Source organism: Fusarium falciforme, chromosome 3 (assembly GCF_026873545.1).
Source record: "Fusarium falciforme chromosome 3, complete sequence".
Lineage (NCBI taxonomy): Eukaryota > Fungi > Ascomycota > Sordariomycetes > Hypocreales > Nectriaceae > Fusarium > Fusarium falciforme.
Window position 1 is genome coordinate 421,957 of NC_070546.1, and position 26,071 is coordinate 448,027.

At 52.1% G+C, this 26,071-nt stretch overlaps 6 protein-coding genes and 1 pseudogene across 7 annotated transcripts, besides 1 other annotated feature; 5 read left to right on the forward strand and 2 right to left on the reverse strand.

The window, feature by feature from the left end:
* Positions 1-268: 268 nt before the first annotated feature.
* NCS54_00345100 (Hypothetical protein) lies at positions 269-3,913 on the forward strand (the record flags this gene model as incomplete). Its single annotated transcript, XM_053149024.1, has 1 exon — positions 269-3,913. The coding sequence occupies one exon, from the start codon at positions 269-271 to the stop codon at positions 3,911-3,913; it is 3,645 nt and encodes a 1,214-aa protein (XP_053004999.1).
* A 2,681-nt stretch (positions 3,914-6,594) lies between these two features.
* On the reverse strand, positions 6,595-7,557 carry NCS54_00345200 (Hypothetical protein; the record flags this gene model as incomplete). The annotated part of the gene is made up of 1 exon (XM_053149025.1): positions 6,595-7,557. The coding sequence occupies one exon, from the start codon at positions 7,555-7,557 to the stop codon at positions 6,595-6,597; it is 963 nt and encodes a 320-aa protein (XP_053005000.1).
* Positions 7,558-9,045: 1,488 nt separating this feature from the next.
* On the forward strand, positions 9,046-9,486 carry NCS54_00345300 (SnoaL-like domain-containing protein; the record flags this gene model as incomplete). The annotated part of the gene is made up of 1 exon (XM_053149026.1): positions 9,046-9,486. The coding sequence occupies one exon, from the start codon at positions 9,046-9,048 to the stop codon at positions 9,484-9,486; it is 441 nt and encodes a 146-aa protein (XP_053005001.1).
* Positions 9,487-9,678: 192 nt separating this feature from the next.
* NCS54_00345400 (Hypothetical protein) lies at positions 9,679-11,196 on the reverse strand (the record flags this gene model as incomplete). Its single annotated transcript, XM_053149027.1, has 1 exon — positions 9,679-11,196. One exon carries the CDS (start codon positions 11,194-11,196, stop codon positions 9,679-9,681), a length of 1,518 nt encoding a protein of 505 aa, XP_053005002.1.
* A 922-nt stretch (positions 11,197-12,118) lies between these two features.
* On the forward strand, positions 12,119-13,581 carry NCS54_00345500 (annotated as a pseudogene). Its single transcript has 5 exons — positions 12,119-12,339; positions 12,386-12,392; positions 12,457-12,564; positions 12,621-13,012; positions 13,068-13,581.
* Positions 12,119-13,581: a sequence feature.
* Positions 13,582-14,919: 1,338 nt separating this feature from the next.
* On the forward strand, positions 14,920-23,228 carry NCS54_00345600 (Carrier domain-containing protein; the record flags this gene model as incomplete). Its single annotated transcript, XM_053149028.1, has 12 exons — positions 14,920-15,090; positions 15,149-15,293; positions 15,350-15,621; positions 15,680-16,022; positions 16,080-16,170; positions 16,225-16,295; positions 16,354-16,439; positions 16,501-17,131; positions 17,194-17,344; positions 17,405-18,404; positions 18,452-21,997; positions 22,053-23,228. The coding sequence occupies 12 exons, from the start codon at positions 14,920-14,922 to the stop codon at positions 23,226-23,228; spliced, it is 7,683 nt and encodes a 2,560-aa protein (XP_053005003.1).
* Positions 23,229-25,124: 1,896 nt separating this feature from the next.
* NCS54_00345700 (Hypothetical protein) lies at positions 25,125-25,473 on the forward strand (the record flags this gene model as incomplete). The annotated part of the gene is made up of 2 exons (XM_053149029.1): positions 25,125-25,286; positions 25,330-25,473. The coding sequence occupies 2 exons, from the start codon at positions 25,125-25,127 to the stop codon at positions 25,471-25,473; spliced, it is 306 nt and encodes a 101-aa protein (XP_053005004.1).
* Between the last annotated feature and the right edge of the window lie 598 nt (positions 25,474-26,071).

Below are 26,071 nucleotides of genomic sequence, written 5' to 3' on the forward strand. Positions count from 1 at the left end.
CAAACTGGGTCGATCGCTCTGGGCCTCGGAAACTTGGCAACTATTGGCTGATCGAGGGAGTTCATTGGATGTGCCTCGTTAGTGGCTTGAAGCTGAACACCCTTCAAGACGACCAGGTTCTCAGCTGATGGCGATGTCGCCACCAGAAAAAAGATTACGACTTTGCTCAGTTGATCTTCTTAATTTCTTTAAACCCTGAAGCCCCCTCGATACAACTAGAAAGTTAATCCTGAAGCGAGCGGCATACTAGAGTCTTTCCCCGAACAGCATGACCCACGACGCATCGCACCGGCCACAGGCTATCGGAGGGACAGTGCCCCTCGCCGTCGAGCAGTCCCAGTACAACCATCCCGCGAGTTCGGGTCCCAGCGGTCATGTAGGTGACAGCGCTGCTCCCATCAACCATCTCACAGAGCCTGCTCTCCTGAGCTGGGAGCAGCGCTTCACCGCCGATGGTAGGGTGTACTTTGTCGACCGTTTGAGTGGCTCCGAGTCCTTGCGTGACCCCCTATATGGAATCCGCCAGCTTGGTCCTCTACCAGGAGGGTGGGAAGTCCGATGGAATAGCGACTGCCAGCCACTTTTCTTCAACCTGCAGACGAGGTCAGCGACCATCCAGGACCCAAGGACCACCCTAGCCCTTACGGAAACGCTGGGTCAGTTACCAGCAGGGTGGAGGATGTCTTGCATTCAAGGCAAGATATGTTTCTGGAACAGCAACCTCCGTAAGGCTACCACACAAGATCCGCGACTGGCGGGTAAATCCCTGCCTCTGGGTTGGGAGAGACGGTATGACCCTGCCTCGGGTCGGGCATACTTTGTAAACCACAACACGGAAACTACAACCTGGGAGCACCCAAGTCCTCTGCCGGATGGTTGGGAGGCTCGAGCAACGCCAGATGGGAGAGTCTATTACGTAAATCACAATACGAAAACGACCAGCTGGGACGACCCGAGAGACATCAGCGAAGCCAACGACAGTAGCAAGACGAGTCTCATGCCAGCGGAGTGGGAGCTGACCTGGACCACTGACGGCTCGCCTTCTTTGCTCGATAAGTCTACAGGCATGACCACTTTGCTAGACGCCCCGATCACAGATATTCAAACTGGATGGGCGTTCACAGAAGAGCTCAGGGATGGATGGTTGATGCGGCACACGCCAGAAGGGCACATCTACTTTGCTAACTCGGTTTCCAAGGTCACCACCTGGAATGATCCTCGATACAAGATCCTGCTACCTGAAAGCAGCCTGAACGTCTCTGACTCCGTAGCAACTGCACCTAGAAATTCACCAACAACCCAGTCGACTTCGGTTCAACAGTCTGCGTATTTGTCGCCGCAGGGCTCCGTCAGGAGAAAACCAGTAGCGCTGCATCAATCAAATCGCAGTGAAGGCTCTGCCAAAACACCAAATCCGCTACAAGTAGAGGCCAACGTTGACCCAGTTGCATCTCTTATGGCGGCTGTAACCATCCAAGATGAAGAAGCAGAGTCTGAATCCGAGTCAGAGCCAGAAGGTGAATCGACCGCTCCTCTATTCGGTTACCATCCTATAGAATCACCCACCCACATCCGCGTCCTCGACATCCATCCAGCAGCTGGGCTCGACCAACCAATAGCCTGCACTATACGCCACGTCAACCTCGACCACAGGCCGGCTTACGAAGCGCTGAGCTACACATGGGGTGGGAAGGAGAACCAGATGAGTATCTCGCTCAACGGACAACCCTTCATAGTGATGGAGAACGCGGCGGCAGTGCTCCGCCGACTTCGGGTTTCCGGGCGGGTGAGAACGATCTGGGTGGATGCCATCTGCATCAACCAGCGCGACAAGGTAGAAAAGGGATACCAACTCCCACTGATGACGAGGATCTACCAGGAGGCGCAGCAAGTGTGTGTGTGGCTGGGAGAGCTGACGGAAAGTGCGCTAATCGGGATGAAGAGTATCAATAATGGCCGCTTCCTCAACAACGCCATGTCCTGGCACGGTTGGAAGGCAGAGAGGAAGCACGGCGGTTTGCTGTTGCCCCTCTCGCAGAGGTTCAAGGGTGGCAGCTCCATGCAGGACTCGAGCCATCGTGCGTATGAGTTCGAGCATGGAGAGATTCGGGAGCTGCTCAATAGGCCGTGGTGGGAACGCGTTTGGATCATGCAAGAGGCCATCGTCGCCAAGAGGATTGTCATCATGTGCGGAGACCAGGCTGCCACCTGGGATCGGATCGAGGTGGCAATCAAGAACTCAATCTGGAGGGCGCCAGGCCCCGAGGATGAGTTTGGACTTGGGGACAGCAAGAATTCCCGTCTCTTCAACGACAAGTACCTGGCAGTCAACGAATATCGCCAGAAGTGGGCACAGGGAGTTTTCCATGTCTCGATGTACAAGATGCTCTACGATTTCAAGGGGCTTCGCTGTTCAAACGCCCGGGACAGAGTTTATGGCTTCTTGGGATTGACGTCTCTGGCGTCGCATCCTGACTTCAAGGCCGACTACAAGGCACGTGTGTGGAGGTCATACGCCCGGTTTGCGAAATCTATGATCAAACACACTGGCACGTTGGACATCTTGAACTGCGCGAGAGAGTGGAGAACCGTGGAGACGAGGGAAGAGCCCCCTTTAGTGCTTAGTATGCTCGACCAAGCTCGGTATCACGATATCCGAGGCCTCGTGTCTGATAGACCAGGAGATAAGCCTAGGATGGGCTGGGTGCGGCTTCCACCGGGTTGGGAGAGAGTGCAGCAAGGCAAAGACTCTTTTTACTACCTGGACAGGAACACAGGTATGCGGCATGATAAAAGTCCCTTCCATGGCCAGCCACCATCAGCGGCACAAGAGATCAGCCTGCAGAGGATTCTCCCCGAAGGTTGGTCAAAGGCATGGGACAACCTGGGCAAGGCCAGAGTCGCATATGACCCAGACTATAAACCGTATCGACTACCCCAGAAACTTTCCGAGGACCTTGCCAGGCTACCAACTTGGGTTCCCAACTGGGCCGCAAAGAGGCATCTCGATCCCGCACCCCTGCTCGACTGGTCCGAGACCGAGCCCTTGTACTGCGCAGGCGGCAGATTGGGCCCTGCCGCTGTGTATTCGGATACGAACCTCCGCGTGTTGGTAGTGGACGGTATAGAGTTTGACATCATCTCCCATCTGTCTGACGCCTGGCATCTAGAGTCAGACGTGTTCGAGTTGTCGCGTCGCCAAGTCAGCGAGCTCGAGACATGGGAAGCCCTCGCCATGGCCGAGCTTGGGCCAGCCTGCCCGTACGGCGGCGGCAAAGCTCGCAGAGAGGCTCTCTGGCGGACACATATGGCTGACTTTGCCGGGAAGAAGGCTGCTCTGCCCTCTCTTGGCTGGGCCGTGGAGTGCTGGTACGACCGAGACGGATGGGCCAAGCCGCTCGTGGACCCCGTGAACTTGGTCTCTAGCATATACCACATGCGAAGCTTCTGGTCGAAAGCGATGCAACAAGGAGCCGAGATGCAAAAGATGACCCAATATGTGAGAGACTTTTGCAGGGAGTGGAACAAGAAGCCCGAGAAGACCGACGAGGAAATTGAAGCCATGGGCCTCAGAGAAACATTAAAGTGGATTGGTTCCGAGGCAACTGACGAGTTCAAGCTCGAAGAGGGTGCCCCTAAAGAATACGGCAACTGCGTACGTCGAATCTATCAAGCCTGTGCCCACCGGAGGCTCCTTGTCACTTCCAGGGGCTACCTCGGCCTGGCTCCCTGGAATGCGCAAGTGGGAGATGCCGTTTTTGTCCTGAAGGGCGGCAAGACGCCGTTTCTGCTTCGGGAACATGAGGCGCCAGGTCAAGGGTATAGGCTAGTTGGCGAGGCTTTTGTGTACGGGATAATGGCTGGGGAGGCTGTTGATCTTGTTCCAGAGGTGAGACAGGTTCAGTTGGTGTAGAGGGGTTCGAGGCATGGCATGCGTGGAGAAGTATATTTCGCGGGCGGAAGATATTGGCCATACGTTATTGTTCTGGCATCTTTTTAGCAAGTAGTGATACCGAATATTCTGCTGTTGTCCAAGCCGGTTCAGGTACAACGCTCGTTCGTAACGGTCATCTGGGGCGATGCCTGTAGCACGCTTTGCTTCTTGAATCGCGTCGTCAGGGGTCGACGTTATGCTTAGGACAGCTTTTAACTCTTTCCTATGGCTTAGAATCTCGGTTTTAAATCCGGACAGATACGAGAGGAAGAATCTTCAATCCGTAGGGTTGCACTCAGGGCTGGCCAGAAGCAGAGGAATCTTGGATGGAGTCAGGCTCTCACGACAAACCAACGGGTCCAACATACTCATGTTACACAAAAAACACAGTGACGCAGGAGGGGTAAAGGAAAATCCCGCGTTTGTTCCTGAAAAATGCCAACTGAGATTGTGTGCAGGCAGTGAGAGTAACTAAAAATGCAGTGCAATATTTGATAGTGTGCCTCTATTATAACTCACAATACGGCGCCATCATTCACCGGACTTTCGTCTTCCGTTTGGTTGCCTGCCAAATCTACATGATATAACCTAGCAAATTCCAATTTAACACCCTCGACGTCTTCTATCGCATTCAACGTGTGGTGATGGCAGAGCTCACCTTGAATCCCAAGCCCGAAGAGGGCGCAGAGTAAGTCCAAATACACCAACGAATAAGCTACCCGATATTCACAACTCTTGACACAGGTTCGATCCGCTTGATCAATCACCCACTACGGCCGAGTCGTCCTTCGATCCGTACACCGAACGAAACCGGCAGCTAGCGGAAGAACTGTACGCGCCCGCCGTGGCTAGGGCATACATTGGACAATCTCCCGCAATGATTGACCACTTTCGAAAGGTCGTTGGCGCCATTGCTGTTTTGAATTCTGCCCTTTCAGTACCCGCGCTCTCACGGCTCCTCGATGTTCCTGAGCATATCGTTACGGATCAGTTCAGTAGGCTTTACTCAGTCATCGATGTCCCACTATCGCCCGCGTCACCTATATCATTTCGTCGTTCCTCTTTCCGACACTTTCTACTCAACTCAAAAACCGAATATTCTTTGGATGAGAGGAGTATGGACGCGACAGAGGCTCTTGACCATTAAACTGACCAACTTCTAGCACACTGGAAGCGAGAGGCTGTCCGGCCTCCTCGAGGACGTTCTCCACCTTCTACGCCACAACATGTCGGTAATTGATCCCAACCCACTGCAGCCTTACTCTTCAATCCTCGCATTTACTCCCAAACAGAGTGTTATGGCGAATTCATTTAGCGACCACATTCCTGAATGGATGGCTCTTCGGCCAGCGCGAAAAACCGCATGGACCGGCTGTCAACAGATTCTGGAAGGGCACTAAGGAAGCACCTACTCTGCTAAATTCTCACCAGACTCGTCACTTATCGTGTCTGCTTGTGATGATGATACGGTCCGGCTTTGGCGAGTCAGCGATGGGAAATGTATACACAAGCTCCTCCACAAGGACGCTGTGCCTCAGCCACGTTCTTCCCCAGCGGAGATGTCATCGTCTCCGGATCCGCGGATAAGACAGTCAGTCAAGCTGTGGTCCGTCGACGATGGAAAGTGCTTGCAATCGATAGAGGGGCATAACAGTGGAGTATGTGAGGTCGCTGTCTCGCCTGACTGTACACATCTTGCAACTGCCTCCGAAGAAGACTTGATCCAACTATGGGACACCGATAACGGTGAGAGCCTAGCAGCCCACGAGTTCCATTATGTAGGAACCCCTGACATCAGATTTGGCTCTGATGGCTCGAGTCTGATTTCTGATGCAGCCACTCTGTCAATCAAAGGAGTGGTTTCGGGTGACAGAGGCCCTGACTCAGTTCCAACATGTGTCGATACGCGCTTTGCTATCACTCAAGACCAGCACTGGGTAACCTGGCGAGGGGATCAACTTCTCTAGTTACCGGTAACGGTTCGGCCCTATCGCTGGACGATCTATGATTCTACTATTACAAGTGGATGCACATCAGGGAGGATACTGATTATGAAATTTGACGTATCTAGAGTCTGATATGGGAAAAATAATACATCGTGCCACTTAGCAGTCATATGGGGCACCGGCTCACTGATATTCTTGATGTCGGATTTGCTTAAGCGTCAAGATGGCTGCTCTTCGAGTGTCACCCAACAGCGGCTAACAAAATGGGACAAGTACAGAACTGTTGGTTGCTAACCATAGTGAAATCGATGCAAATCGTGTGTATGAAACTTGGACATTTTCCGAGACGTCTGGCCCAACTTGCCTCGGTCCTTAAGAGTTGGTTAATATCCGTAAGCTCCACGGTGTTGGATGCTGAGGCAGAATACGGTCTCAAGGCCAGGATAGAATCAGCGTCATTGGCAAGTACCATGCGAGGTCCAACACCTTCCGCGTCTTTTGAGTAGAATGACGTCTCAGTAGATGGCCGAGCGCGATGATAATAGTGTATTCCAACATCTGATCGCCCAGTGTTGTTGGCCCCGTCGCCACACATTACATATGCGGAGATGTGAGCCCGGGACCATCTTCACTGATCGATGCACAAAAGAGCATGGGACGTACCTTGAACCGCGAGAATTCAATTAACCGATCCAATAGCCCGACCCGTCGCCTCTACCTCAACTCGACTTTCACCTCCCGGCCATCATGACCATCTCCCTTTCGCTCATCCTCGCACTCACGGCTCTCATAACATCCAAGCGGGGCCTGCTGTCTCCATCGTGCGTACTGCGCTGCACCCCTGGCGCTGGAAAACGTAGGACTGATCGCTCCACCCTTTTCGAGCAGTCCCTCACCGTCAATTCCGCCCCGACCGAAGACATAGCCATGTCCACTACCCTCGATCGCCTCTCGAAGAGCACCAAGGAAGGCTGGGTGCGTCGAGTTTTCTCCGACGAGCCAAACCCTCGTTAGCTTCACAGGCAACCGACTCACCAGCATCTTCAACCTGCCCCCAATGTAGGCCCGGAATGCCTCCTCTGATAGAAACCCATCACGGGCGTTGAGCCCAACCGTGAGATCCACAAACCGATCCACACCATCCGGGAACATTGGAAAGGATCCCTGCGTCTTTATCACCTCGCCCCGGAGGTCCATCTCAGTAAGCCCTACCACCATAACTTTCTCAAGCGGCATTGATTGCTCTTCATCGAAGCAAAGGTCCAAGTTATCGTAGTTCTCACATAATCCAAGTCCATGGGCCGCCATAACGGCATGTGCCTCAGTCAGCTCTTCAGGGTATCCTACCCCTGGCCCAAACGGGAAACCTGGATCTGCGTAGGGCAGTTCTTCGCAGAAGTCAGAGCACACCCAAGGTCGCAGACTGGCATACTCGAGGGCATCAATAAGATCGTAGTCTGCGAGCCCTGGTATTGGCGGAGTTGTTACAACGACTCTGTCGAGTGGGCTGCTCGGAGTGAGAGCAGCAGTAGCAGCATCACGGAGTGAGGTAAACATTTCCGCCAAGGTGCCGACGTCTGGTGTTGCCGGCCTCCCGAGCTTTTTGTTGATAGACCTGTGCCATTTGCTCCATCGGTTCAATGGTGGAGCCTCGGGTGAGTCGACGAGCCGAGCCATGAGCGCGGTGTAGTCTGGTTTGGCGCGGACGAGAGCGAGATCCAAGACAGTGCCATTGTAGAGATGTGCCGCCGCAGTCCTGTATCTTCAGTTAATTGACTTGCGCATTGGTTTGTGTAGAGAGGGAGTACTTATCCAGAGGAAAAGGAGAGCCCAAACCCTATCCCGGGTGCAGTGTAAACCCTGAGAGGGACGCAATCATGTTTCAGACAAGGAGGGAAGATCTCAGATGCATCGACGATGAGGAAGGAAAATGCAACAAGATATTGCAGCTTCATCGTCTGAGGGGGGGAGGGCTAACGTGGTCTTGCGTGGTCTTGCGTGTGCTCGACAGGCTGAAAGGTGAAGTGATGGTCAAATGAGAGGTGGAAGTTTTAACGTATGATACTTTTAATATGAGCTGAGTTTATCAGGAGCTGACTAAGATATTTGCTCGTTTCATTGCGGCGAGTGTAGCCCGTGCGTATATCTCAACTCAACAGATGTTTCCTGCCTTGGGTTGGATGACGTATCAACAGCCTCCGAGATACGAGTTGGAACTATTAAAAAATCATAAGCCGGGCCTCCTAGAAAGTACATCCCACAAGCTAGCAATTACAGAAGGGATATTAATAAAGCATGATTTGTCACTCTTCAGCTACTACTATCCACCCTACCTCGCGTCGCTATGCGCTGACCCAGGTATGTTATTTAGTGTCTATGGGTCTTCGGTTGCACGGAACGAAACAATCATTGCGGTGTATGACGATCCGGATAAACCCGGAGTGCTACGCAAACGGGGAGAAGATAAGAGAATTGCAATAGCTACATACGAACCAGAGGAAAGAGATTATGTGAGGGAATACATCCTGACAATCAAACGATCAAAGGATACGGAGGGTTGGACGAAGATTGGAGTGGGCGAGATTGGACGCCCTAAGGTTGCGAAAGAGAATCGCCGGTCGGTCTCTATCATTCTTGAGTAAATGGGCACCTAGGCAGATTAGGAAGACAGCCCCCCAATCTAGAAATAGGACTTGCTTTTGTTTTACGTAAAGATGCTTGCCAAGACAAAGCACAGCTATTGGAGTAGATCCTGTACCCAGCCATGGCGACCAGTACTTTAAACCGCAGCTTCAAGCCGGGCTCCTTCATTCCCTAAAATCCCCTATTTTGCAACCACTCAATCAATGTTCTCCTTTTCACCAGCCGGCGTTGATGTGACCTCTTTATTAGCTGTTGCCTTTCTTCGAAAATGACAACTCAAAGTTTTATTGCTTGAAACACGCCAGGGGCGCCGCATCAGTTTATGCAGCTTTCCTTAGATGAACGTACCTTGTACTCATGTCCACATCCTTGCCGACTTCCTGTAGCCGCCCCCGTGCACTGAAAGGATTGCACTCGGCTGAATCCTTCAGGACTTGGCATACACTGTTCTTCTCTTCTACTTATTGTCCATCATAAGCTCTCCCGCGTTCCCATTTCTCGAACCAAATCCCTCACTCCAAAATGCCTGTGTCTCCAGACGTCGTCGCCCTTATTACACACAAAAAGGCCCAGTACTGCCACTCCGCCGACTCCAACCAGTGGCAGGTTTTCGAAAAGATCTTTCTCCCCGATGCAACTTTCGTCTTCGTCGATGCCGGAGATGAAGTTATCAATGTCGGGCGTGAATGGTCATTCTCCTCGAGGGATGATTTCGTTGCCTACTTCAGCAAATCGTTCAAAGTTCAACAAACCATTCACTTAGTCGGGCCGGGAGAGTTTGAGCAAACCTCTCCAGATGAGATTAAGGTTACGTGGTCCGTCATATACCACTGTGGACCGAGAGATAGTGAGACCGAGGGGCATGGCACTGGTGGAGGGCACTATCATGAGATCTGGAAGAAGCGAGAGGGAGATTGGTTCATGGCTAGTATGAGAATGAAGAGACTTTACTGGAGGACATGATTTGGGGTGAACGTTGTCTCCGAGGCTGCCCCTAGCCGCTGCGGGAGTTTGCATTCGTTTTACTACACGAGAAGCCACCTGGCATATTGACGCGGCAATGGTAAAAAACTCCAATGCAATCATGAATTTGGTTGTAATTCTGAACTCGGCAGACCAAAGTGCTCAATTCTCCATCTCAGTCCATCTTACTATTCACATCCCATTCTTCTTACCGTTGGTACTGGCATCGCCATTTGTGTGACCATTCATCTTAGCATTGCTGTTGACCTTGGCAGACTCAGTTGCATCTTCGGCGTCAATGCCTCGATACTCAAAGTACTCATTCCAGGCGGGATCATCGATCAAATCCTGAGCCAGCCTCTTCTCATAGAATATAGAAAACTCGGGTCCTTCATCTGACTCGGGCGAAGGGTCTCGCGGTGGGTAAATGACGATGACGCCTGTGGTGACTCGGTTGATCAGATGGCGGTACGTGACGGGCGTGGCAAAGCCAAAGTCGAGACTGCTGACGCTGGCGTCTCGGTGATCGGTTTGGAGAATCGATAAGGGCGGTTGGGCGTCGATGCGGATGTTCATGGTCGTCTTGTCACGAGCCGTCGCAACCATCTTTAGTGTTTTGTCAAGCGACTCCTGGGTCACGCTGTTGGTCATCTTGCGGATATAGGCGGCAACTTGCCATAGAGGCCACTTCGAGATGAGTTCTCCCACATTCGGCTGTTCTACCGGAGCGGTGGGGGATAGAGCGGCAAACATGACATTTTGCTGCAGTCGAGCAGGGGGCTTTGGGCTGTGGAAGCGCCTTCTCATGTCAATCGTCTCGGACCAGAAGATCTTGGACGACATGTCGGTGTTGAAAACAGGAGCGCGCACACGCGTAAGGGTGCGCCAGATGAAGGCTGAAAAGGCATCATAGGTTGAGATCCAGCTGCCATCTTCAGGAGTGGCCAATCTTTTCAGTTCAGCAGCCTTGCTCTTGGGCAGATGAAACAAGAGCGAAACAGCCTCGGTGTGGTCGGGATGGCGCACTTGGGGAGGGGGGCCATCAAACTTGTCTTGTTCAGGAGGCTCCCTCTTGCAAAGTCTTGCCAAGTCGAGATTGGAAGGGTCCCAGTCGGGGAATGGTGTCTTGTTGGCAAAGGCAAAGCAGTTCTCGGCAAGCTGATGCACCAGACCAGACCACCCCATGACATCATTGGTATAGTGATGATGGTGAATATGAAAGACAAGCCCCCCCTTGACAAAGTTTGCCTTGAAAGCTGAGGCAACAGGGTGGTTGTTTGGGTCTGCTTCTGGCTTCTCACCATAGGTCATGGGAGGGACGCTCCAGAGCTCGAGATCACCCAGAGCCACGGCATTGAAGTGTTTTTTCTCGATTTCATCGAAGGAAGGGTAGTCATGGTGGGGAGAGTCAAGCCATTGCACAACGAAGCGGACGGTGCTGTCCTTCTTCTTGACGAATGAATGACCGCCACCAGGGTCCTTCTCGATTGTGCCGCAGTAGTGTCTGGATTGGCTGAGGGTGCGCTCAAGCCCAGCTTTGAGCACTTCAACAGCTCTCGGCTTGTCTGCATCATCTAGGCGGAAGAACAGAGCATAGTTGTTGTAGGTGCAGGCGGTAAGATAATCGAGGGTGGAGACGGGGAATCTCTCCTCGTCAGGGTCATTTTCCCATCCAAAGGGATGAAGATAATAGACCTGTTGACGGGGCATGACGAGAACAGAGTGAAAACTATGCAGAAACGAAAGCTTGAGCTTAGATTATTTCGATGGCAGGAATCACAATTGCAGGTCTTTATGGCCCGCTCATGGAGACGAGTTAGCGAGTCGGCGAGTTGCCCGACTCCGTTCAGTGTTGGTTCGTTGGTTGTTGGCTCTCAGTGCAAAGTACGACTTTGTGAAGCATGCCCTGGACAATACGATAGCTCAGGGCAGGGGCGTTCTCAACCCCATGAACCAACCGTTGCAACGTCTCAAATGAGGATCGGCAACTCAGGCCTATTTTCCAGATCTGAGACCCATAACTTGTAGTCCACGTCACCAGACGGGCCGTTGGCCCCGACAGGCCTGCGTGAGTTTTGCATGGTATTCCAAGAAGAGCGGTCCGGGGATAGCCAGGTCCGATTGGACACATGGGACTGTGTTGGTCGTGAGTTTAGCTTGGCGAGACTCTTGGCCCCAGATTGTGGGAAACATAACCTCCGATCGCTGAAGACGCCGAGGGGCAAATACGAGGCGTAACGCTGTTGGTCCTGCGTGGAGCCCTCTCCCCCAACTCAGTTCCTAAGCCCCAACTTTCAAGAGACTGGGCATATTCAAAGGTCGCAGAACCCTTGGATCCTTAGTAGAAGTGCTGTTGCATAGGCTTGGCAAACCTTATTACAAAGTCGAGAGTCTGGGTGGTACGATATTGCAATGTTGTATTCACAAAAACAAGAACTCTGAGCCAGGGCTTAGGATCTTCAAACTTGATGCATGTGGAGAAAGTACTGTTGCTCAGGGGCTGCTTGGTATGATTTCAAGCATGGGGAGAATAACCTCCAGGGCTGCTAAAAGCCGGAGGCATGAACTTGCTCGCCATTGGGATTTTGATCGTTGTATATTTTCTGATCTTTTGTCCTGAAAACAGAACAGCCTCACTCATTACTATTCGAAGCAGCTTGTAGAGATGGATCTGGATGGTCCAGCTTTGGCACCGCCAAAGGGCGTCACACCAAACTTTGTTAATCCCCCAAACAACAATCCCCTCGCTCTGGGCGTTTTCGTCACCTGCTGCGTGATCTCAACAATATGCGTCATCCTGCGCGGCTACGGGAGAGTCTTCCTCCTCAGGAAGGTCCAGATAGAAGAAGGTGCGTATTACTGATTCATGGGTTCTGGACAAACACTTATCTGCATGTAGTCCTCGCGTTCTTGGCATATGTTGTTACCCCAATTCGACGGCTCCAATGCGCAGATGCTCACATTCTCTAGGGATGCTTCTGGGGCAGCATGTGGGCATGCTTCAAGATGGTAGAGACGCCAGGCTTCTTTGTCAACCAATGGAACGTCCGCCTTCGTGATATCATCCCAATGACCTACGTGCGTGATTCAGGAAAGACCACGCATCACTAGGGGTAGCCACTAACATGCGATAGTACGTTTTCATATTCGGCGTCTTCTATTCGTTTGTCCTGCCTTTCCTCAAGATTGCCATTCTCGTTGAGTGGTGTCGTGTATTTGTCCCGCGAGGAACGAGAACGAAGAGCGCATTTTGGTGGGGATGCGTCATTGTCATCTTTGTCCAGATCACCGCCAACATAGCCATCATCGTCGCCCTGAACCTTCAGTGCACTCCTCACGAGACAATATGGGACTTTAGGGTCGAGGGAAAGTGCTTTAATCTGTTCCATCTGCAGGTTTCCTCGGCGACAATCCATCTCATATGTGACATCACCATCATGTTGCTGCCTCAGCGTGTCATTTGGAAGCTCAACATGGGATGGAAGAAGAGATTGGGTGTTTCGGTGATTTTTAGTCTTGGCCTGCTGTGAGTTTATCCATGTCGTCCGTCTTGTCTAACATCTCTAATGGTTGGAATGTAGTGCTTGTATCTCGGCGGCATTCAGGCTCGCCTCGACCGTGGCATATGGCGACTCAGAAGACGGCGTCTACAACATTGGACCGCTTATCTTTTGGGCCACGGCAGAAATGACCTGCGGCTTTTTCATCGTATGCGTGCCCTGCGTGCCAAAGATCCTCCGAGAAAGCGGCGTATTAGCCAAGATCAAAAAGGCCATTGGAATGGCAACTAGGTCCAAGTCGACAAACCAAAAGAGCGACCAATACGGAGACCAATACGCCCTTACACCCCACGGAAAGATGTCTACTACGGTTAGCAACGCCTACTACAAACTGGACGAGGACGGTGTCCCCATGAAGGACATGAACCGTGACGGGTCCGAGTCGACGGAGCATCTGCATGATGGACCACAAAGTGACAGCCCAGGCATTACTCGCACAACTCACATCAGCGTCTCGGAGACTACTCGTGGGGTTCACGACGACAGGGCCCAGTTGGGCAAGCGGGAACCACCCAACAAGGGATGGATTAGGTGATCCTTGGCCAGGTCAGGCGAACGCAACGGTTGTTGGGGTTATCAAGGGAGTGTCAAGTACAAGGGGGAGTTGTACAATTCCACTGAGATGTGAAAATAAACCAACAAACAGAGAAAGAAGGCATAAATCAAGTACAAATGTATAGTAACTACACTTAAGGGCAGCCATTCAGGAACCATAGAGCGGGACTCAGACACTGCAAGTAAGCGTTCAGCGACCAACTCTTCAAGACCCAAAAGCAAAGAGGAAAACTCAACTACCGAATGTCAAGCAATGCAACATGGAGGAGAAACCTTGCTGCAGACCAACATCCCAATCACATGTCATTTTTCATATTCCATAGATACAGATAAGCGGATGCCCCAGTAGCAACACCACATCACTGCCGTAAGCATAAAGATTCACTCACTCGGACCGACAGATGATCGCTTTTTAGGTTTCACGATTGTGCATCATCATACGGTTGGTCGCGTGGCCAGGGACAGGCTCACTGCCAAGTTCCCGCAGCGAAATGGCGGATCGGCCGGATCCTTGCCTTTTCCGTGGAAGATGCGTTTTAGGTGCTTGTATGACAAGAGAGACAACAACGCTAAGTAAGACGGAGTGCGTACGTTATGATCGCTGGTTGAGAGAAATTCCGTGGATGCCGCGGCAGGCCTTTCAGTAGTAGACGGGTACGGTGAATCGTAACCAAATGTGTCTTCCCTTCAACTACGCATAGCAAAAAGTGAAAGAAGACGGTGCTGTCTTCAATCCCCGAAAGCATATTTCTTCTTTGGTGGAACAGGCCCCTCCGACGTGGACCAATGTTGACATCAAAGGGGGCGTGTGCGAGACAGCTACTTACCCATAGCAGCTGGCTCACTATGCGGAGAGAAGAGGAAGGAGGTCTCCTCATGCCATAAAGTCGACGATCAACAATGCCAAGGTCCCGGTAGGGTGAGAATGACGAGAAGAGAACCCTGTCCTTGTCTCGTACCCAGGGGTCAGGGGAGCCACTTCATCTGCAAGCTCAGAACCTTATTATTCTCCCGCAGATCCGCCTCATTGCCCCTTGGATGGAACCAACGGTTGACAGACGGGCCGATCCTAGCTTCGGCCTGCCGGTTTGGGCATGTCTCTCACCGCTTCGCTGCACAAGGTAAGTCGGGATGGATTCACCACCAAGTAAAGGGTACTATATACATGATATCATGTCGTGGAACATGGGCGCTTATAATATTTTTTGACGTGCATTCACGTCTCACTGCCAGTGTTCAGATTTTGTCTCAGATAACCTTACCGTCACCAAGTCCCTGACTCGGACTGATCAGTGGACTCTCCAACGGCGAACCTATCATGGCACCTGCAGACGACATCGCAATCGTGGGGTACTCTTTTAAACTGCCCCAAGATGTAGACGACGACTGCAGTCTCTGGGATGTCCTCTCCAAGAGGCGCAATCTGATGACGGAATGTCCCAAGTCTCGCATCGACTCTGATTCATTCGTGACCAATAAGCATTACAGTGTACGGTGTCTCCTGGCAGCATAGATCTCTCAGAGTGCACGGCTCACTAAAATGACAGTTCCACGGCCATCGAGGGCACTTCATCAACGAAGATCTGGGTCTCTTTGATGCTCCATTCTTCTCGGTCACGGCCAATGAGGCTGCCGCCATGGATCCGATGCAACGTTGGACACTCGAGACGACCTACCATGCATTCGAGAAGGGTAAGCGACATTACCCAAGTCCGCGCGTACTCAGCTGATCTTGGTCTTTTTTGCAGCTGGCATTCCAGTGGAGAGCCTTAGAGGCTCTCGCACTGCCGTCTTCTCGGCTTCCATGGTGGAAGATTACGCCAAGATGATTGCCATGGACCCTGATAATGCGGAACGCACGGCTGTTACTGGAAGTAGCGTCGCCTGCGTTATTCCCAATCGCATCAGCTGGTACTTTGACCTGAGGGGGCCTAGCATCCATGTGAATACGGCCTGTTCCAGCAGTTTGTCGGCAGTCGATATGGCATGCAAGACCATCCACAGCGGGGATGCTACATGTGTATGTATTCGCATTTTTTTTGGTCTCTTTGATGGAATAGCTTACCCATGTCTGTCAGGCCGTTGTTACTGGTTCCAATCTTCTTCTTGACCCGGCAATGTTCCAGTCCTTGTCCGCGCAAAAGTTTCTTTCTCCAGACGGCCTTTGTCAAAGTTTCGACCACAAAGCAAACGGATACGGAAGAGGCGAAGGCATCCTCGCCATAGTCCTGAAGCCAGTATCCCTAGCTGTGCAGGACGGTGACATTATTCGTGCTGTGATCCGATCAACGGGCTCAAACCAAGATGGACATACGCCTGGGCTTACCCAGCCGAGCTCTCAAGCGCAGGAAGACTTGATTCGACGCGTCTATGCGCAGGCCGATCTTTCCCTCGACAAGACGCGCTATATTGAAGCACACGGTATGTGACATGATCTGGCCATCAATCTCAAAACGATTGTCTAATGACACGACCCAGGTACCGGCACAGCTGTGGGCGATCCCATTGAAGTGAAAGCGATAGGCCGGAGCTTCCACGAAAGTCGGTCAGCTGAGGAACCTCTCTACATGTAAGCGGTTCTCACTTCCTCGCTAATTACGCGAAAGTGCCTAACGAACCGGAGTGGCTCTATCAAGGCAAATATCGGACATCTCGAAGGGGCTAGTGGATTGGCCGGTATCGTCAAGTGCATTTGTGAGTTCTCTTGGTACTGCCGCGAATCGGTCTGAGTTCTAACCAACCTTCTTATTAGTGATCCTGGAAAGGGGGATTATTCCACCCAGCGCCCTCCTCGAGAAGATCAATCCAGCCATCGATGCCGAGTCTTACAATATTACGGTGAGTTACCCATTGAATGACAGCTGTATAATGTTGGGTTGCTAATCAAGATGCCTTCAAGGTCCCTACCCAAGAGGTGCCCTGGCCAAATCCAGGCCTGCGCCGCGCATCGGTGAACTCGTTTGGATTTGGAGGATCCAACACACACGTTATACTCGAAGATGCCCTCCACTACCTGCGAGAACGGGACCTACCCGGGCGACATTGTACAATTGGTGGTGGCGAGCTGGAATCACCCTCGGGGCCAACAACACCTCGCGCCAACGGAACCTCTCCTGGCTTAACCGGCAAACCTCCATTGAACCAAACAAGTCTCCTAGTATGGAGTGCAGCGAGCGAAAAGGCCGTCAAGCGCGTCTTGCAAGGCTATGATATGTTTTACAAAGATCATGTGGTGGGGCATTCCCTGAAGGTGCGTCAACTGGCCTACACTTTGGCTGCTCGGCGGAGCAAGATGCTCTGGAGAAGCTTTGCCTTAGCCTCGGATGAACTGGAAGATGGCCAAGTGCATTTGTCTCCAGAAAAGCCAGTTAGAAGCTCGGCTGATCTCGGGCTTGCATTCATCTTCACCGGCCAGGGGGCGCAGTATGTCGATATGGGAAGGGGTCTTACCCAATATCCCATCTTTTACGATACTCTGAAACGGATCGACATCATTTACGGTAGCCTAGGCTGTAAATGGTCGATTTTTGGTAAATCAAGGCCACGCTAGGACACATTCACGGAGCTAATACTTACTTTTTCTCTTTCACAGATGAACTTGGTCGTAGCGAAAGCATCAACAAGCCCCAATACAGCCAGCCGCTATCTACCGCCATACAAATCGCCCTTGTCGAGCTGCTTTACTCTTTTGAGATCAGACCCAAAGCTGTCGTGGGACATTCTTCGGGCGAGATCGCCGCAGCGTACGTCATGGCTCACTCATCCTCTTGACCACGTCCATAATGCTAACCCATATCCACAAGTTATGCTGTGGGTGGGTTAGACTTGGATTCCGCCTGCAAAGTCTCGTACTTTCGCGGCCAGTTGGCCGGACAGCTCCGAGAAGCAAGCGCCTCGTACCCCGGGGTCATGATCTCGATAAACATCACCGAGGACCGTGTCCCAAGTTATCTCAGTGAAGCCATTGGAGCTGAATCCGTCGCTCTGATAAGCGTTGCTTGCGTCAACAGTCCACTCAACTGCACCTTGTCAGGCCCCGAAGATGTCATCGACAAGATCAAGCAACAAGCAGACAAAGACGGCATATTCGCACAAAAGCTCAAGACGGGGGTTGCTTATCACTCTCCAGCCGTCATGTCTATTGCTAGCGAGTACCTTTCTCGGATAAGTTCTCTCAACGTTGCTGGGAGTCAAGACCCTAAGGTCCTCGTCCGTGTTCCCATGGTTTCGTCAGTCACTGGCAAGCCGGTTTGCTCAGAAGAGCTATCCAAAGGGGAATACTGGGTTGACAACATGGTATGTCCAGTTAGATTCGCCGATGCCGTGGAGCATCTCGTGCAAGACACGTCCAGGGACAAGCTGGGTCTCGACAGTATCAGCGATCTGGTCGAGGTCGGCCCTCACCCAGCGCTTCGTCGGCCTACACTCGACACCATCAAACAGACGGAGAACCAGGCCAAGGACATCAGGTACACGAGTGCTCTGCACCGTTCTCGCCCTGCGGTAGATGCGGTGCTTAGCCTCGTCGGGCAACTCTTCAGCCTTGGGCATTCAGTCTCGGTGGCTGCAGCCAACCAGCAGTCGCCAGACGACAAGACCCCATTTCTTACCGACTGCCCCAAGTATCCCTTTGATCACTCGCGACGCTACTGGAGCGAGCCGCGGATCAGTCGAGGCTTCCGGCTTCGCGGGACTGTCCAAGGAAAGACGCTCGGGGTGAGGGTATCGGACTGGAATCCTTTTGAGCCTCGATGGAGAAACTTTCTGAGCGTCGAAACTGACCCATGGATTGGAGATTACAAAGTGAGATGCCACTTACTAGAAGTGAAATGTGCTAACTTGTAGTTGAGGTGCACAACAAGATACTCTATCCCGCGGCAGGCATGCTGATTATGGCGATCGAGGCCGTGCAAGAAATGGTATCAAATGACCGAGATGTATCAGGGTATCACGTCAAGACTGCCGAGTTTCTTGGTCTCATTCCCGTTCAAAACGCCTGGGAGAATCGGGTCGAGACAGAAGTGCATCTGCGCCCCGTTGGCAAAAAGCACACGGCCGAGACAAGGTTGTTTGAGGTCGCCATTTACTCATACGCTGAGGATGAGTGGACACAGCGCCTACGTGCCACCATTCGTGTCGACTACAAAAATTCTCCGGAGACCGAATACAGACAATTGTGTCATGACTATGTGCGTGAACAGTTTCGGCTGGCACAGTCCCTTAGTCGTCCCATCGACTCGCACGTTTTCTACGGCAACGCTGCAGAGAACAGTCTCCAATACGGCGACTCGTTCCGCCTGGGCCAAGACATAAGATTTGATGGAAATGCAACTGCGTTGATGCATGTCGACGCTACCAAGCCAAGATACCGGACAAGCAGTTTAGTGCATCCTGCCATCCTCGATCAGGCGTTCCACATCTTGCGAGTCAGCGCAGGGCAACAACCTGCTTGCAACGTTCCCATACGCATAGCCGACTCCTGGTTCGCGGCTTCAGGTTGGCAGATGGGCTCAATTAGATGGATGTCTCGCTCCTGTTGCAGTCGGCTTGACAGACCACATGGTGACCACGGGGAAGAGGGCTCCGTGTATGCCCTAGCCGACGATGGGTCTATTCTCTGCACCATTCGAAATGCCATCACGAAAAGTCAAAGTAAGAGTACGAACGAGGCTGAGCGGAAGCTCCTCCACCGAATCGAGTGGAGGCCCTCGTTAGGCCTGATTGACCCCGAGCGACTTCGCCAGCTCTGTCGTGCCGATACCTTCAGCAGGGACGAGACGACCATTCTAGAAAACCACGCTGAGCTTTGCTCAACGTTGGACCTTGTGGCTGCTCGGACTCTCAGGCACTTGGACAGGACCAAGGTCCCCGAGAGCTTAGGACGTCATGTCGAGTGGATAGAGCACCACGTCAGCAAGATGTCTCCTGACAAGATCCAAGCAAGCGAAGACATCACCGACGTCCAAGTCGAGGCTCAGCTCTCCCATATCGAAGATGTACTCCCAGCCTGGAAGGTATACACAGCGTGCGCCCGCAGGTTGCCCGAGATTCTGGCTGGAGAACTCGACCCTCTCCAAGTCGTGTTCGGGTCCAACCTAGCCGACATCTTCTACGCCGACCTGTTCCAGTGCTTGTGTGCCGATGGTAGACTGGGCGCCATCCTGGACTTGGCAGCCCACGAGAACCCAGCGCTACGCATTCTGGAAGTCGGCGCTGGCACAGGCGGTATGACTACCCATGTTCTCACAACCCTACAGGAACGCGAGAAGCGGACTGGCGCCCTCAGCTTCGCAGAGTACACCTACACCGACATCTCACCCGCCTTCTTCGAGAGAGCGATGGGTAGATGGCCTGATCTTCAATGCCAGGGCCGCCTTTCTTTCAAGACTCTGGATCTAGATCGAGATGTTGAGGAGCAAGGTTTTGAACTGGGCTCGTACGATATTGTTGTCGCCGCTTGCGTACTCCACGCGACCCCTGATCTTGAAGCCACCATCAGAAATGTCCGCAAGGCTCTTAGACCGGGAGGCCAACTCATCCTCCTTGAAGTCATCAATTCGGACGACATCGCCACCAACTTCATGGCTGGCTTGCTGCCTGGCTGGTGGGTTGCGCGCGAAGAATGGCGTCCTCACTCTGCGGCTGTCCCTGAGAGCTTGTGGGACAAGTGCTTACGAGCGAATGGTTTCTCGGGGAATGATGTTGTCATTCGCGACTACAAGAACGACCATTGCCATATCATGAGCGTTATTGTGTCGACCGCTGTTGAGGAGAAGGGTGAGCCGCCCAACTTGGTTCTACCACTGGGTCGCCTTATCCTAATCGTAGAGGACCAAGACTCGAAGCAGCAGGAATTGGCCAAGTTGGTGCTTACTCACATTGATCTTAAAGGCTTGCGGGAATCAGTCACCTGTGGCTTCTCTATCGATCAACTCAAGAACTTGTTCCAGGAGCTGACTGCAAACGACACGGTGATCTGTCTTTACGAAGTCTGCAACAAGCCTCTCCTCTCGGCACTGACAGAGGAGGGGTTTACATGTCTCCAGCTCTTGATCAATGAGGCACCCAGACTTCTGTGGGCAACGGCGTCTGGCATTGGTAACCCTCAATCCTGTCAGTACAGCGTGGCCCAAGGTTTCCTTCGCTCTATCCGAGCCGAGCAGGCGGATAGCCACATTGTCACTCTCACAATTGAGGACAGCCTGGACATATCCGCGGCTTCTGGTCTTATTGGCAAGGTCTACCGTCAAGTTTATAGACCATTCGCATCCAAAGAGGTCGAATATCTTGTCCGTGATGGTCTTGTGTTGACTGGCCGAGCCGTGGAAGATGTGACTGACAACACCACCCTTGGGTCTCTACTTTATCCACGGCTACAAGAAACGAGATGGGCCGACGTAGAGGCCCTGCAAGTTTTTCTGGAAATCAATGGTTCTTCCGAGTCTCTTTGGTTCGTACCTGATGCCAGGCACGACACCGAACTGGGGCCTCATGAGGTTGAGATCGAAGCGAAGGCTTGGGGCCTAAACCGAAAAGATGTCCAAGTCTCGACTACTGGCGGTAAATTGCCGTTGCGGTGTGACAGTGCGGGGATTGTCACCCGGGTAGGCCCCGATTGTGACTCCTCCATCCAGCCAGGGGATCGTGTCTTTATGATGGTCGATGAAGGCATGCGCAAGTACCCTCGGGCCAAAGATAACGCGACGGTAAAACTCCCTGATTCTCTGTCTTTCGAGTCTGCTGCTCTCAGTCTCGGCCCGCTAACAGCGGCTGTTCATGGTCTTGTTCACGTTGGCAGAATCAGACATGAAGAATCTGCCTTGGTCCTTTTTCCGGACAGTGCCATTGGTCAAATGGCAATCCAGGTTGCCCAAGCACAAGGAGCAAGGGTCTTTGTAGCAAACTTGTCCTCTGGGAAGTCTTCAGCTTTGGATAGCATTCCCAGAGTCTTCCCCGATACTCTCCTGGACAGCCGAGACCCTCGGTGGACTTCAAAACTTGTCGAGGTCACTGCTGGTGCAGGTGCAGGTGTTGATGTAGTCTTCAACTCCGACCCGAACATGGATGCGCTGAGGGCTTCGTGTGAATGCATCGCCTCGGGTGGACGGTTGATCCAGGTTGCATCTGCCGACGTCAATAACAACAGCGCGGAGTTTATGGATGATATTCCGAGAAATGTCACATTCTCTAGCATTGATCTTCTGGGGTTGAAGCCCAGCGCGATGGCCGACGTCATGAGGAAAGCCGTGGAACTTTTTACGGATAAAAAGGTGCAGCCTTCCTCAGATATGGTAGTATCCTCCGTGCCCGACTTGGAGAATGCTTTCAAGCATCTGCAGAGCAGCGGCAAAGATTGCCGGGCGGTTATTTGTACAAACGACGATGACGCGGTTCAGGTAAGCTAGCACATTGAGCAAGTCGAGATCTCGTTACCGACCAAGTGTTCTATAGGTATTCACCAAAGAGAGTCAGTGTTGGAGTTTTGATAACAAGTCTTCCTACGTGGTAGCCGGTGGATTCGGAGGGCTCGGACGAGCCATCGTAAGATGGATGGTCGACCGTGGAGCGAAGCACTTGATCATCCCATCCCGCTCAGGTCCTTCGTCGCCATCAGCTACGCAACTAGTAGAAGAGCTGACGAAGAAGGGAGTCAACTTGATGATTGCTAATTGCGACGTATCCTCTGAGTCAAGTCTCACCGCTCTCCTCCAAGATTGTTCAAAGACCATGCCGCCGATCAAGGGCTGCATAAACGCTGCCATGGTCCTTCAAGATGCAACCTTTCGGACCATGACCTTTGCGCAATGGGATCTGGCCGTACGGACTAAAGTACAAGCATCATGGAACTTGCATCGTCTATTACCCCAAGATCTCGACTTCTTTATTCTCTTGTCCTCTCTCGCTGGTGTCATCGGCCAGATGGCCAGCGCCAACTACGCTGCTGGCTGTTCATTCCAGGACGCTCTGGCCCGCCATAGGACTACGCAGGGTCAAAAAGGGTTGTCAATTGACATTGGCTGGATGTTCAATGTCGGCATCGTATCCGAGACTACAGCTTATCAGCGCCAACGACAAAAGGCCAACGACATGCAACAGATCGACGAAGCTGAACTACTGGCTCTGTTATCACTGTGCTGCGACCCAAACTACCCGCTCACGACTGAAGGTCAGCTTCTGTTCGGGCTGAAGACGCCCGCGGATATTCTCAGCCAAGGCCAGACCCCTCCGGCTTTACTGGACCGACCACTGTTCAGGGCGCTTTCTTACAGGCCAGGCTCGGAAGTGAAATTGGACAAGAAGATCGGCAGCCGTGATGCTGATCATCAAGCAGCGGTCCTCTTTCACAAGTCTTCCAACTCAACCGAGCGCACAGGAATCGTGCTGCGCGCCCTAGCAGCGAAGCTGGCGCGAGCCATGTCCATGTCTCCCGAAGACATCGAGCCAAACAAGCCCCTGTCCGTCTACGGTGTAGACTCTCTAATGGCTGTTGAGTTGAAGAGTTGGATCGGTAGAGACTTTGGCGCCGCGGTGGCTGTTGGTGATATTATGGGCGGCGTGACTATCGCGAGTATTGCTGAGTTAGTTGTTGCAAAGAGGGCGGTTATGAGTAAGACCGGGGAGTCATAAATAGATGGAATGCAATCAATAATCTTGAAGTAAAGCACATTCCGGCATAAATGTTCTTTTCATTAATGACATCTCGAAAGGACCGCTGAACAGTCCCACAACGCATTGTGGCATCGAATCATAAAGGCCTTCATGCATCTCGCAAACACTGGGATGGCACGAATTCCTTCTTGGTTTATTTAGCAACAACTGAGCAGAAACATTATGGGCGGCAATTGGTCCTTGCCCTTGTAGCTATGATGGTGGTCAAACTGTAACCATCTCAGCCAAGGCAAATACAATCCATGTTACCCTGCATATTGCTACTGACCTGCTGGCCCTTCAACACGAAGAGCCGTTACCTATGAATGTTGCGATAGCTTCAATCTTCTTTTATTGCATAGAAACTATAGGGGTATGTATATCTTGAAGAAGGGACTTGGGAGCACTGAGTTCGGGTTTTGTACCAATATCCCCTGTTGAATAGCTCACTTCCTCAACATTCACTCTGCGATCTATACCCTGGATACTTAGTTTATGTATTATTGCGTGGCGAAGCTAGATCACGAATTTCGAGGTACGCGATAGCCTGATGCTGCAAGGGATCGCCGCTTGCAGGGGATCATCGCCTGCACAGCGTGCAGAGACGCAACTGTTCTTTGCGAGCTGCGCGTGCATAAACGCTCCGCTTTGGTAATTTCTAAGTAGGGCTTCCTGTGCCCATGCTCCCCTAGCCCGACGGCGTCTCATTCTAAACTGTGCAGTGTCTCATCCTGTCATTTTCTTTCTTATGCCACGTAAGAGCAGCCATAGTCAAGGATTGGCCGAAGGGAGATTCAATCAGTAGTAGCACAATTATGTCTGTGGTGCCGGTAGGTACAATTCTGACGACGACAAACACTTGGAGACTCACACTGCAGAAACTAACCAGACGTCAATCGGCTGATGGATCGTCAATAGCGCTTTGCCCATCGAGTCACACGACACTTTTACTCGGAACCCGCTGCAAGACGCCAATAATTTTGATGATAGAAATGTCGAGAAATCTGCATCAAGGCCCCGGAACATCGGGAAGCATGGGTCGTCGCGATGTAGCCGGTAGATCAGTAAGCTAAGCCTGCGGTTGTCTCAGATATAGTGGGAAGGATGCCGTCAGCAAGCCAAGAGAGACGAGATTGTTGCGACCTGCATATAGATCCGCTTAGCTAGACCAAGCTGAGATGCCGCCCAGGCAATTCAGCCTTATTCTTGGCCGCCGAATCATCCGGACCTGCATGAGAATCCTGCGCGCTCTCCTCGGCCCGTTGGTTCTAGAATCAGACATCCGACTGAGCCCTGCCGGGCCTCAGGTCCCAATTGGTCTTGTTTCTTGCTCGCCATGGCCACTCTGCTCCTCATCGCGACTCCACTTCAGTGCCTTTCAGCTGTTCATCATTCAATTTGGTCCCGAAGCTGACATGCGGCTTACTTTCCGTGACTTGTCCCCAGGATTCAATATTGAGAACCAACCAGCGTTCATGTTTCACCGAACTGGCAGAGTATGGATCTTTGAGTCGCAAACCCTTGACCAAAACGGGACTTTTAAACGACTTGAGTCAAGCATCGGCATCACCAAGGGCCAATAAGCCAACATCATGACGAGGAGCACGATGGCACGCCGTGAAACGCAGCCCTCTGCCAACTTCCAGCCTGAAGCTCTGTGAGATCAACATGAACTGTTGCGAGGAACCACGAGGCGGTGAGGATGGGGTAGCGAAGGTGAGGAGGTCTGGAGATTTAAAACTATATAAGTCAACCTTGGTCCTCGTCAATCCTCTCTCATCAGCCAGCACTCACAAGCCTCTCCAACTATTCCAACAAACCACTCCACACCCCAACCACCCAAATAACCAACCTCAAGCCCCCAAAACCGCCAAAATGGTCAAGATCGCTGCCCCAATCTTCCTCCTCACCGCCGCCCTCGCCTCCCTCGGCGAGGCTCGCAACTGCAAGGAGGGCATCAGCTACTGCGGTAGCACCCTCCTGAACATTGGTAAGCCAACTCAACCCCTGCCTCACAGCCCAGGGTCCATGCTAACAGTTCAAAGGCGACTACAGCAACCAGATCAACTAGGCCCTTAAGGCGGCCAAGCAGCCCAACGACTTCACCCGCGCCCAGAACTCCCTCTTCTACTGCGAAGGCGGCAAGCACGGCAACATCCGATACACCAAGCTCTGCACCGGTGGCTGCAAGGACCACGGCAACGGCAAGAGCGACACCTGCTAAGTGGTTGCTTAAGCAGCTGACTTGATTATACACGCTCTTTGCTGAATCAACTGGCCCCTGAAACAGGATGGGTGGGATGGTCTTGTCTAGTTAATCTCATTGTCCAGCTTCCATGCGCGGGAAGTGTGATGATTTGTACCTAGCCTAACTATAGTCATTCGTTATCTTACCTCGAGGAATAAAGAGTCTTCTCTACTTATTGGTGCCCTTCGGTCATTCCCACCAGGTCCCAAAGAGATACCCAGTCTTTCATCAAAAGGCGAATCAGGCGAAACGCCGCTCGGGTAATTGACTTAGGACTTCTGAATGTTCAGCTCCAGAACCCGATCTGTTGAACGTTTTCACTAGCTAGTTCGTCATCAGGGGATATGCCATAGAACTCGAGCTGAGCCATTTCTAGTCCGATGCATTGTTGTCAATTCAGAGGGCTCCATTCTCGGATTTGACGTTTGCCAACTCGTCTTCCCTATAGATATTATATGCCGCCGATCGGAAAGACATCTATTTTCTCGAACCCCTGCGTAAAAGCAGTCTACTCACCTTGATCCTTTCAAGCTGTGCTCACACTGTAAAGCCTTATAGCCAGCGGTATGCAGTG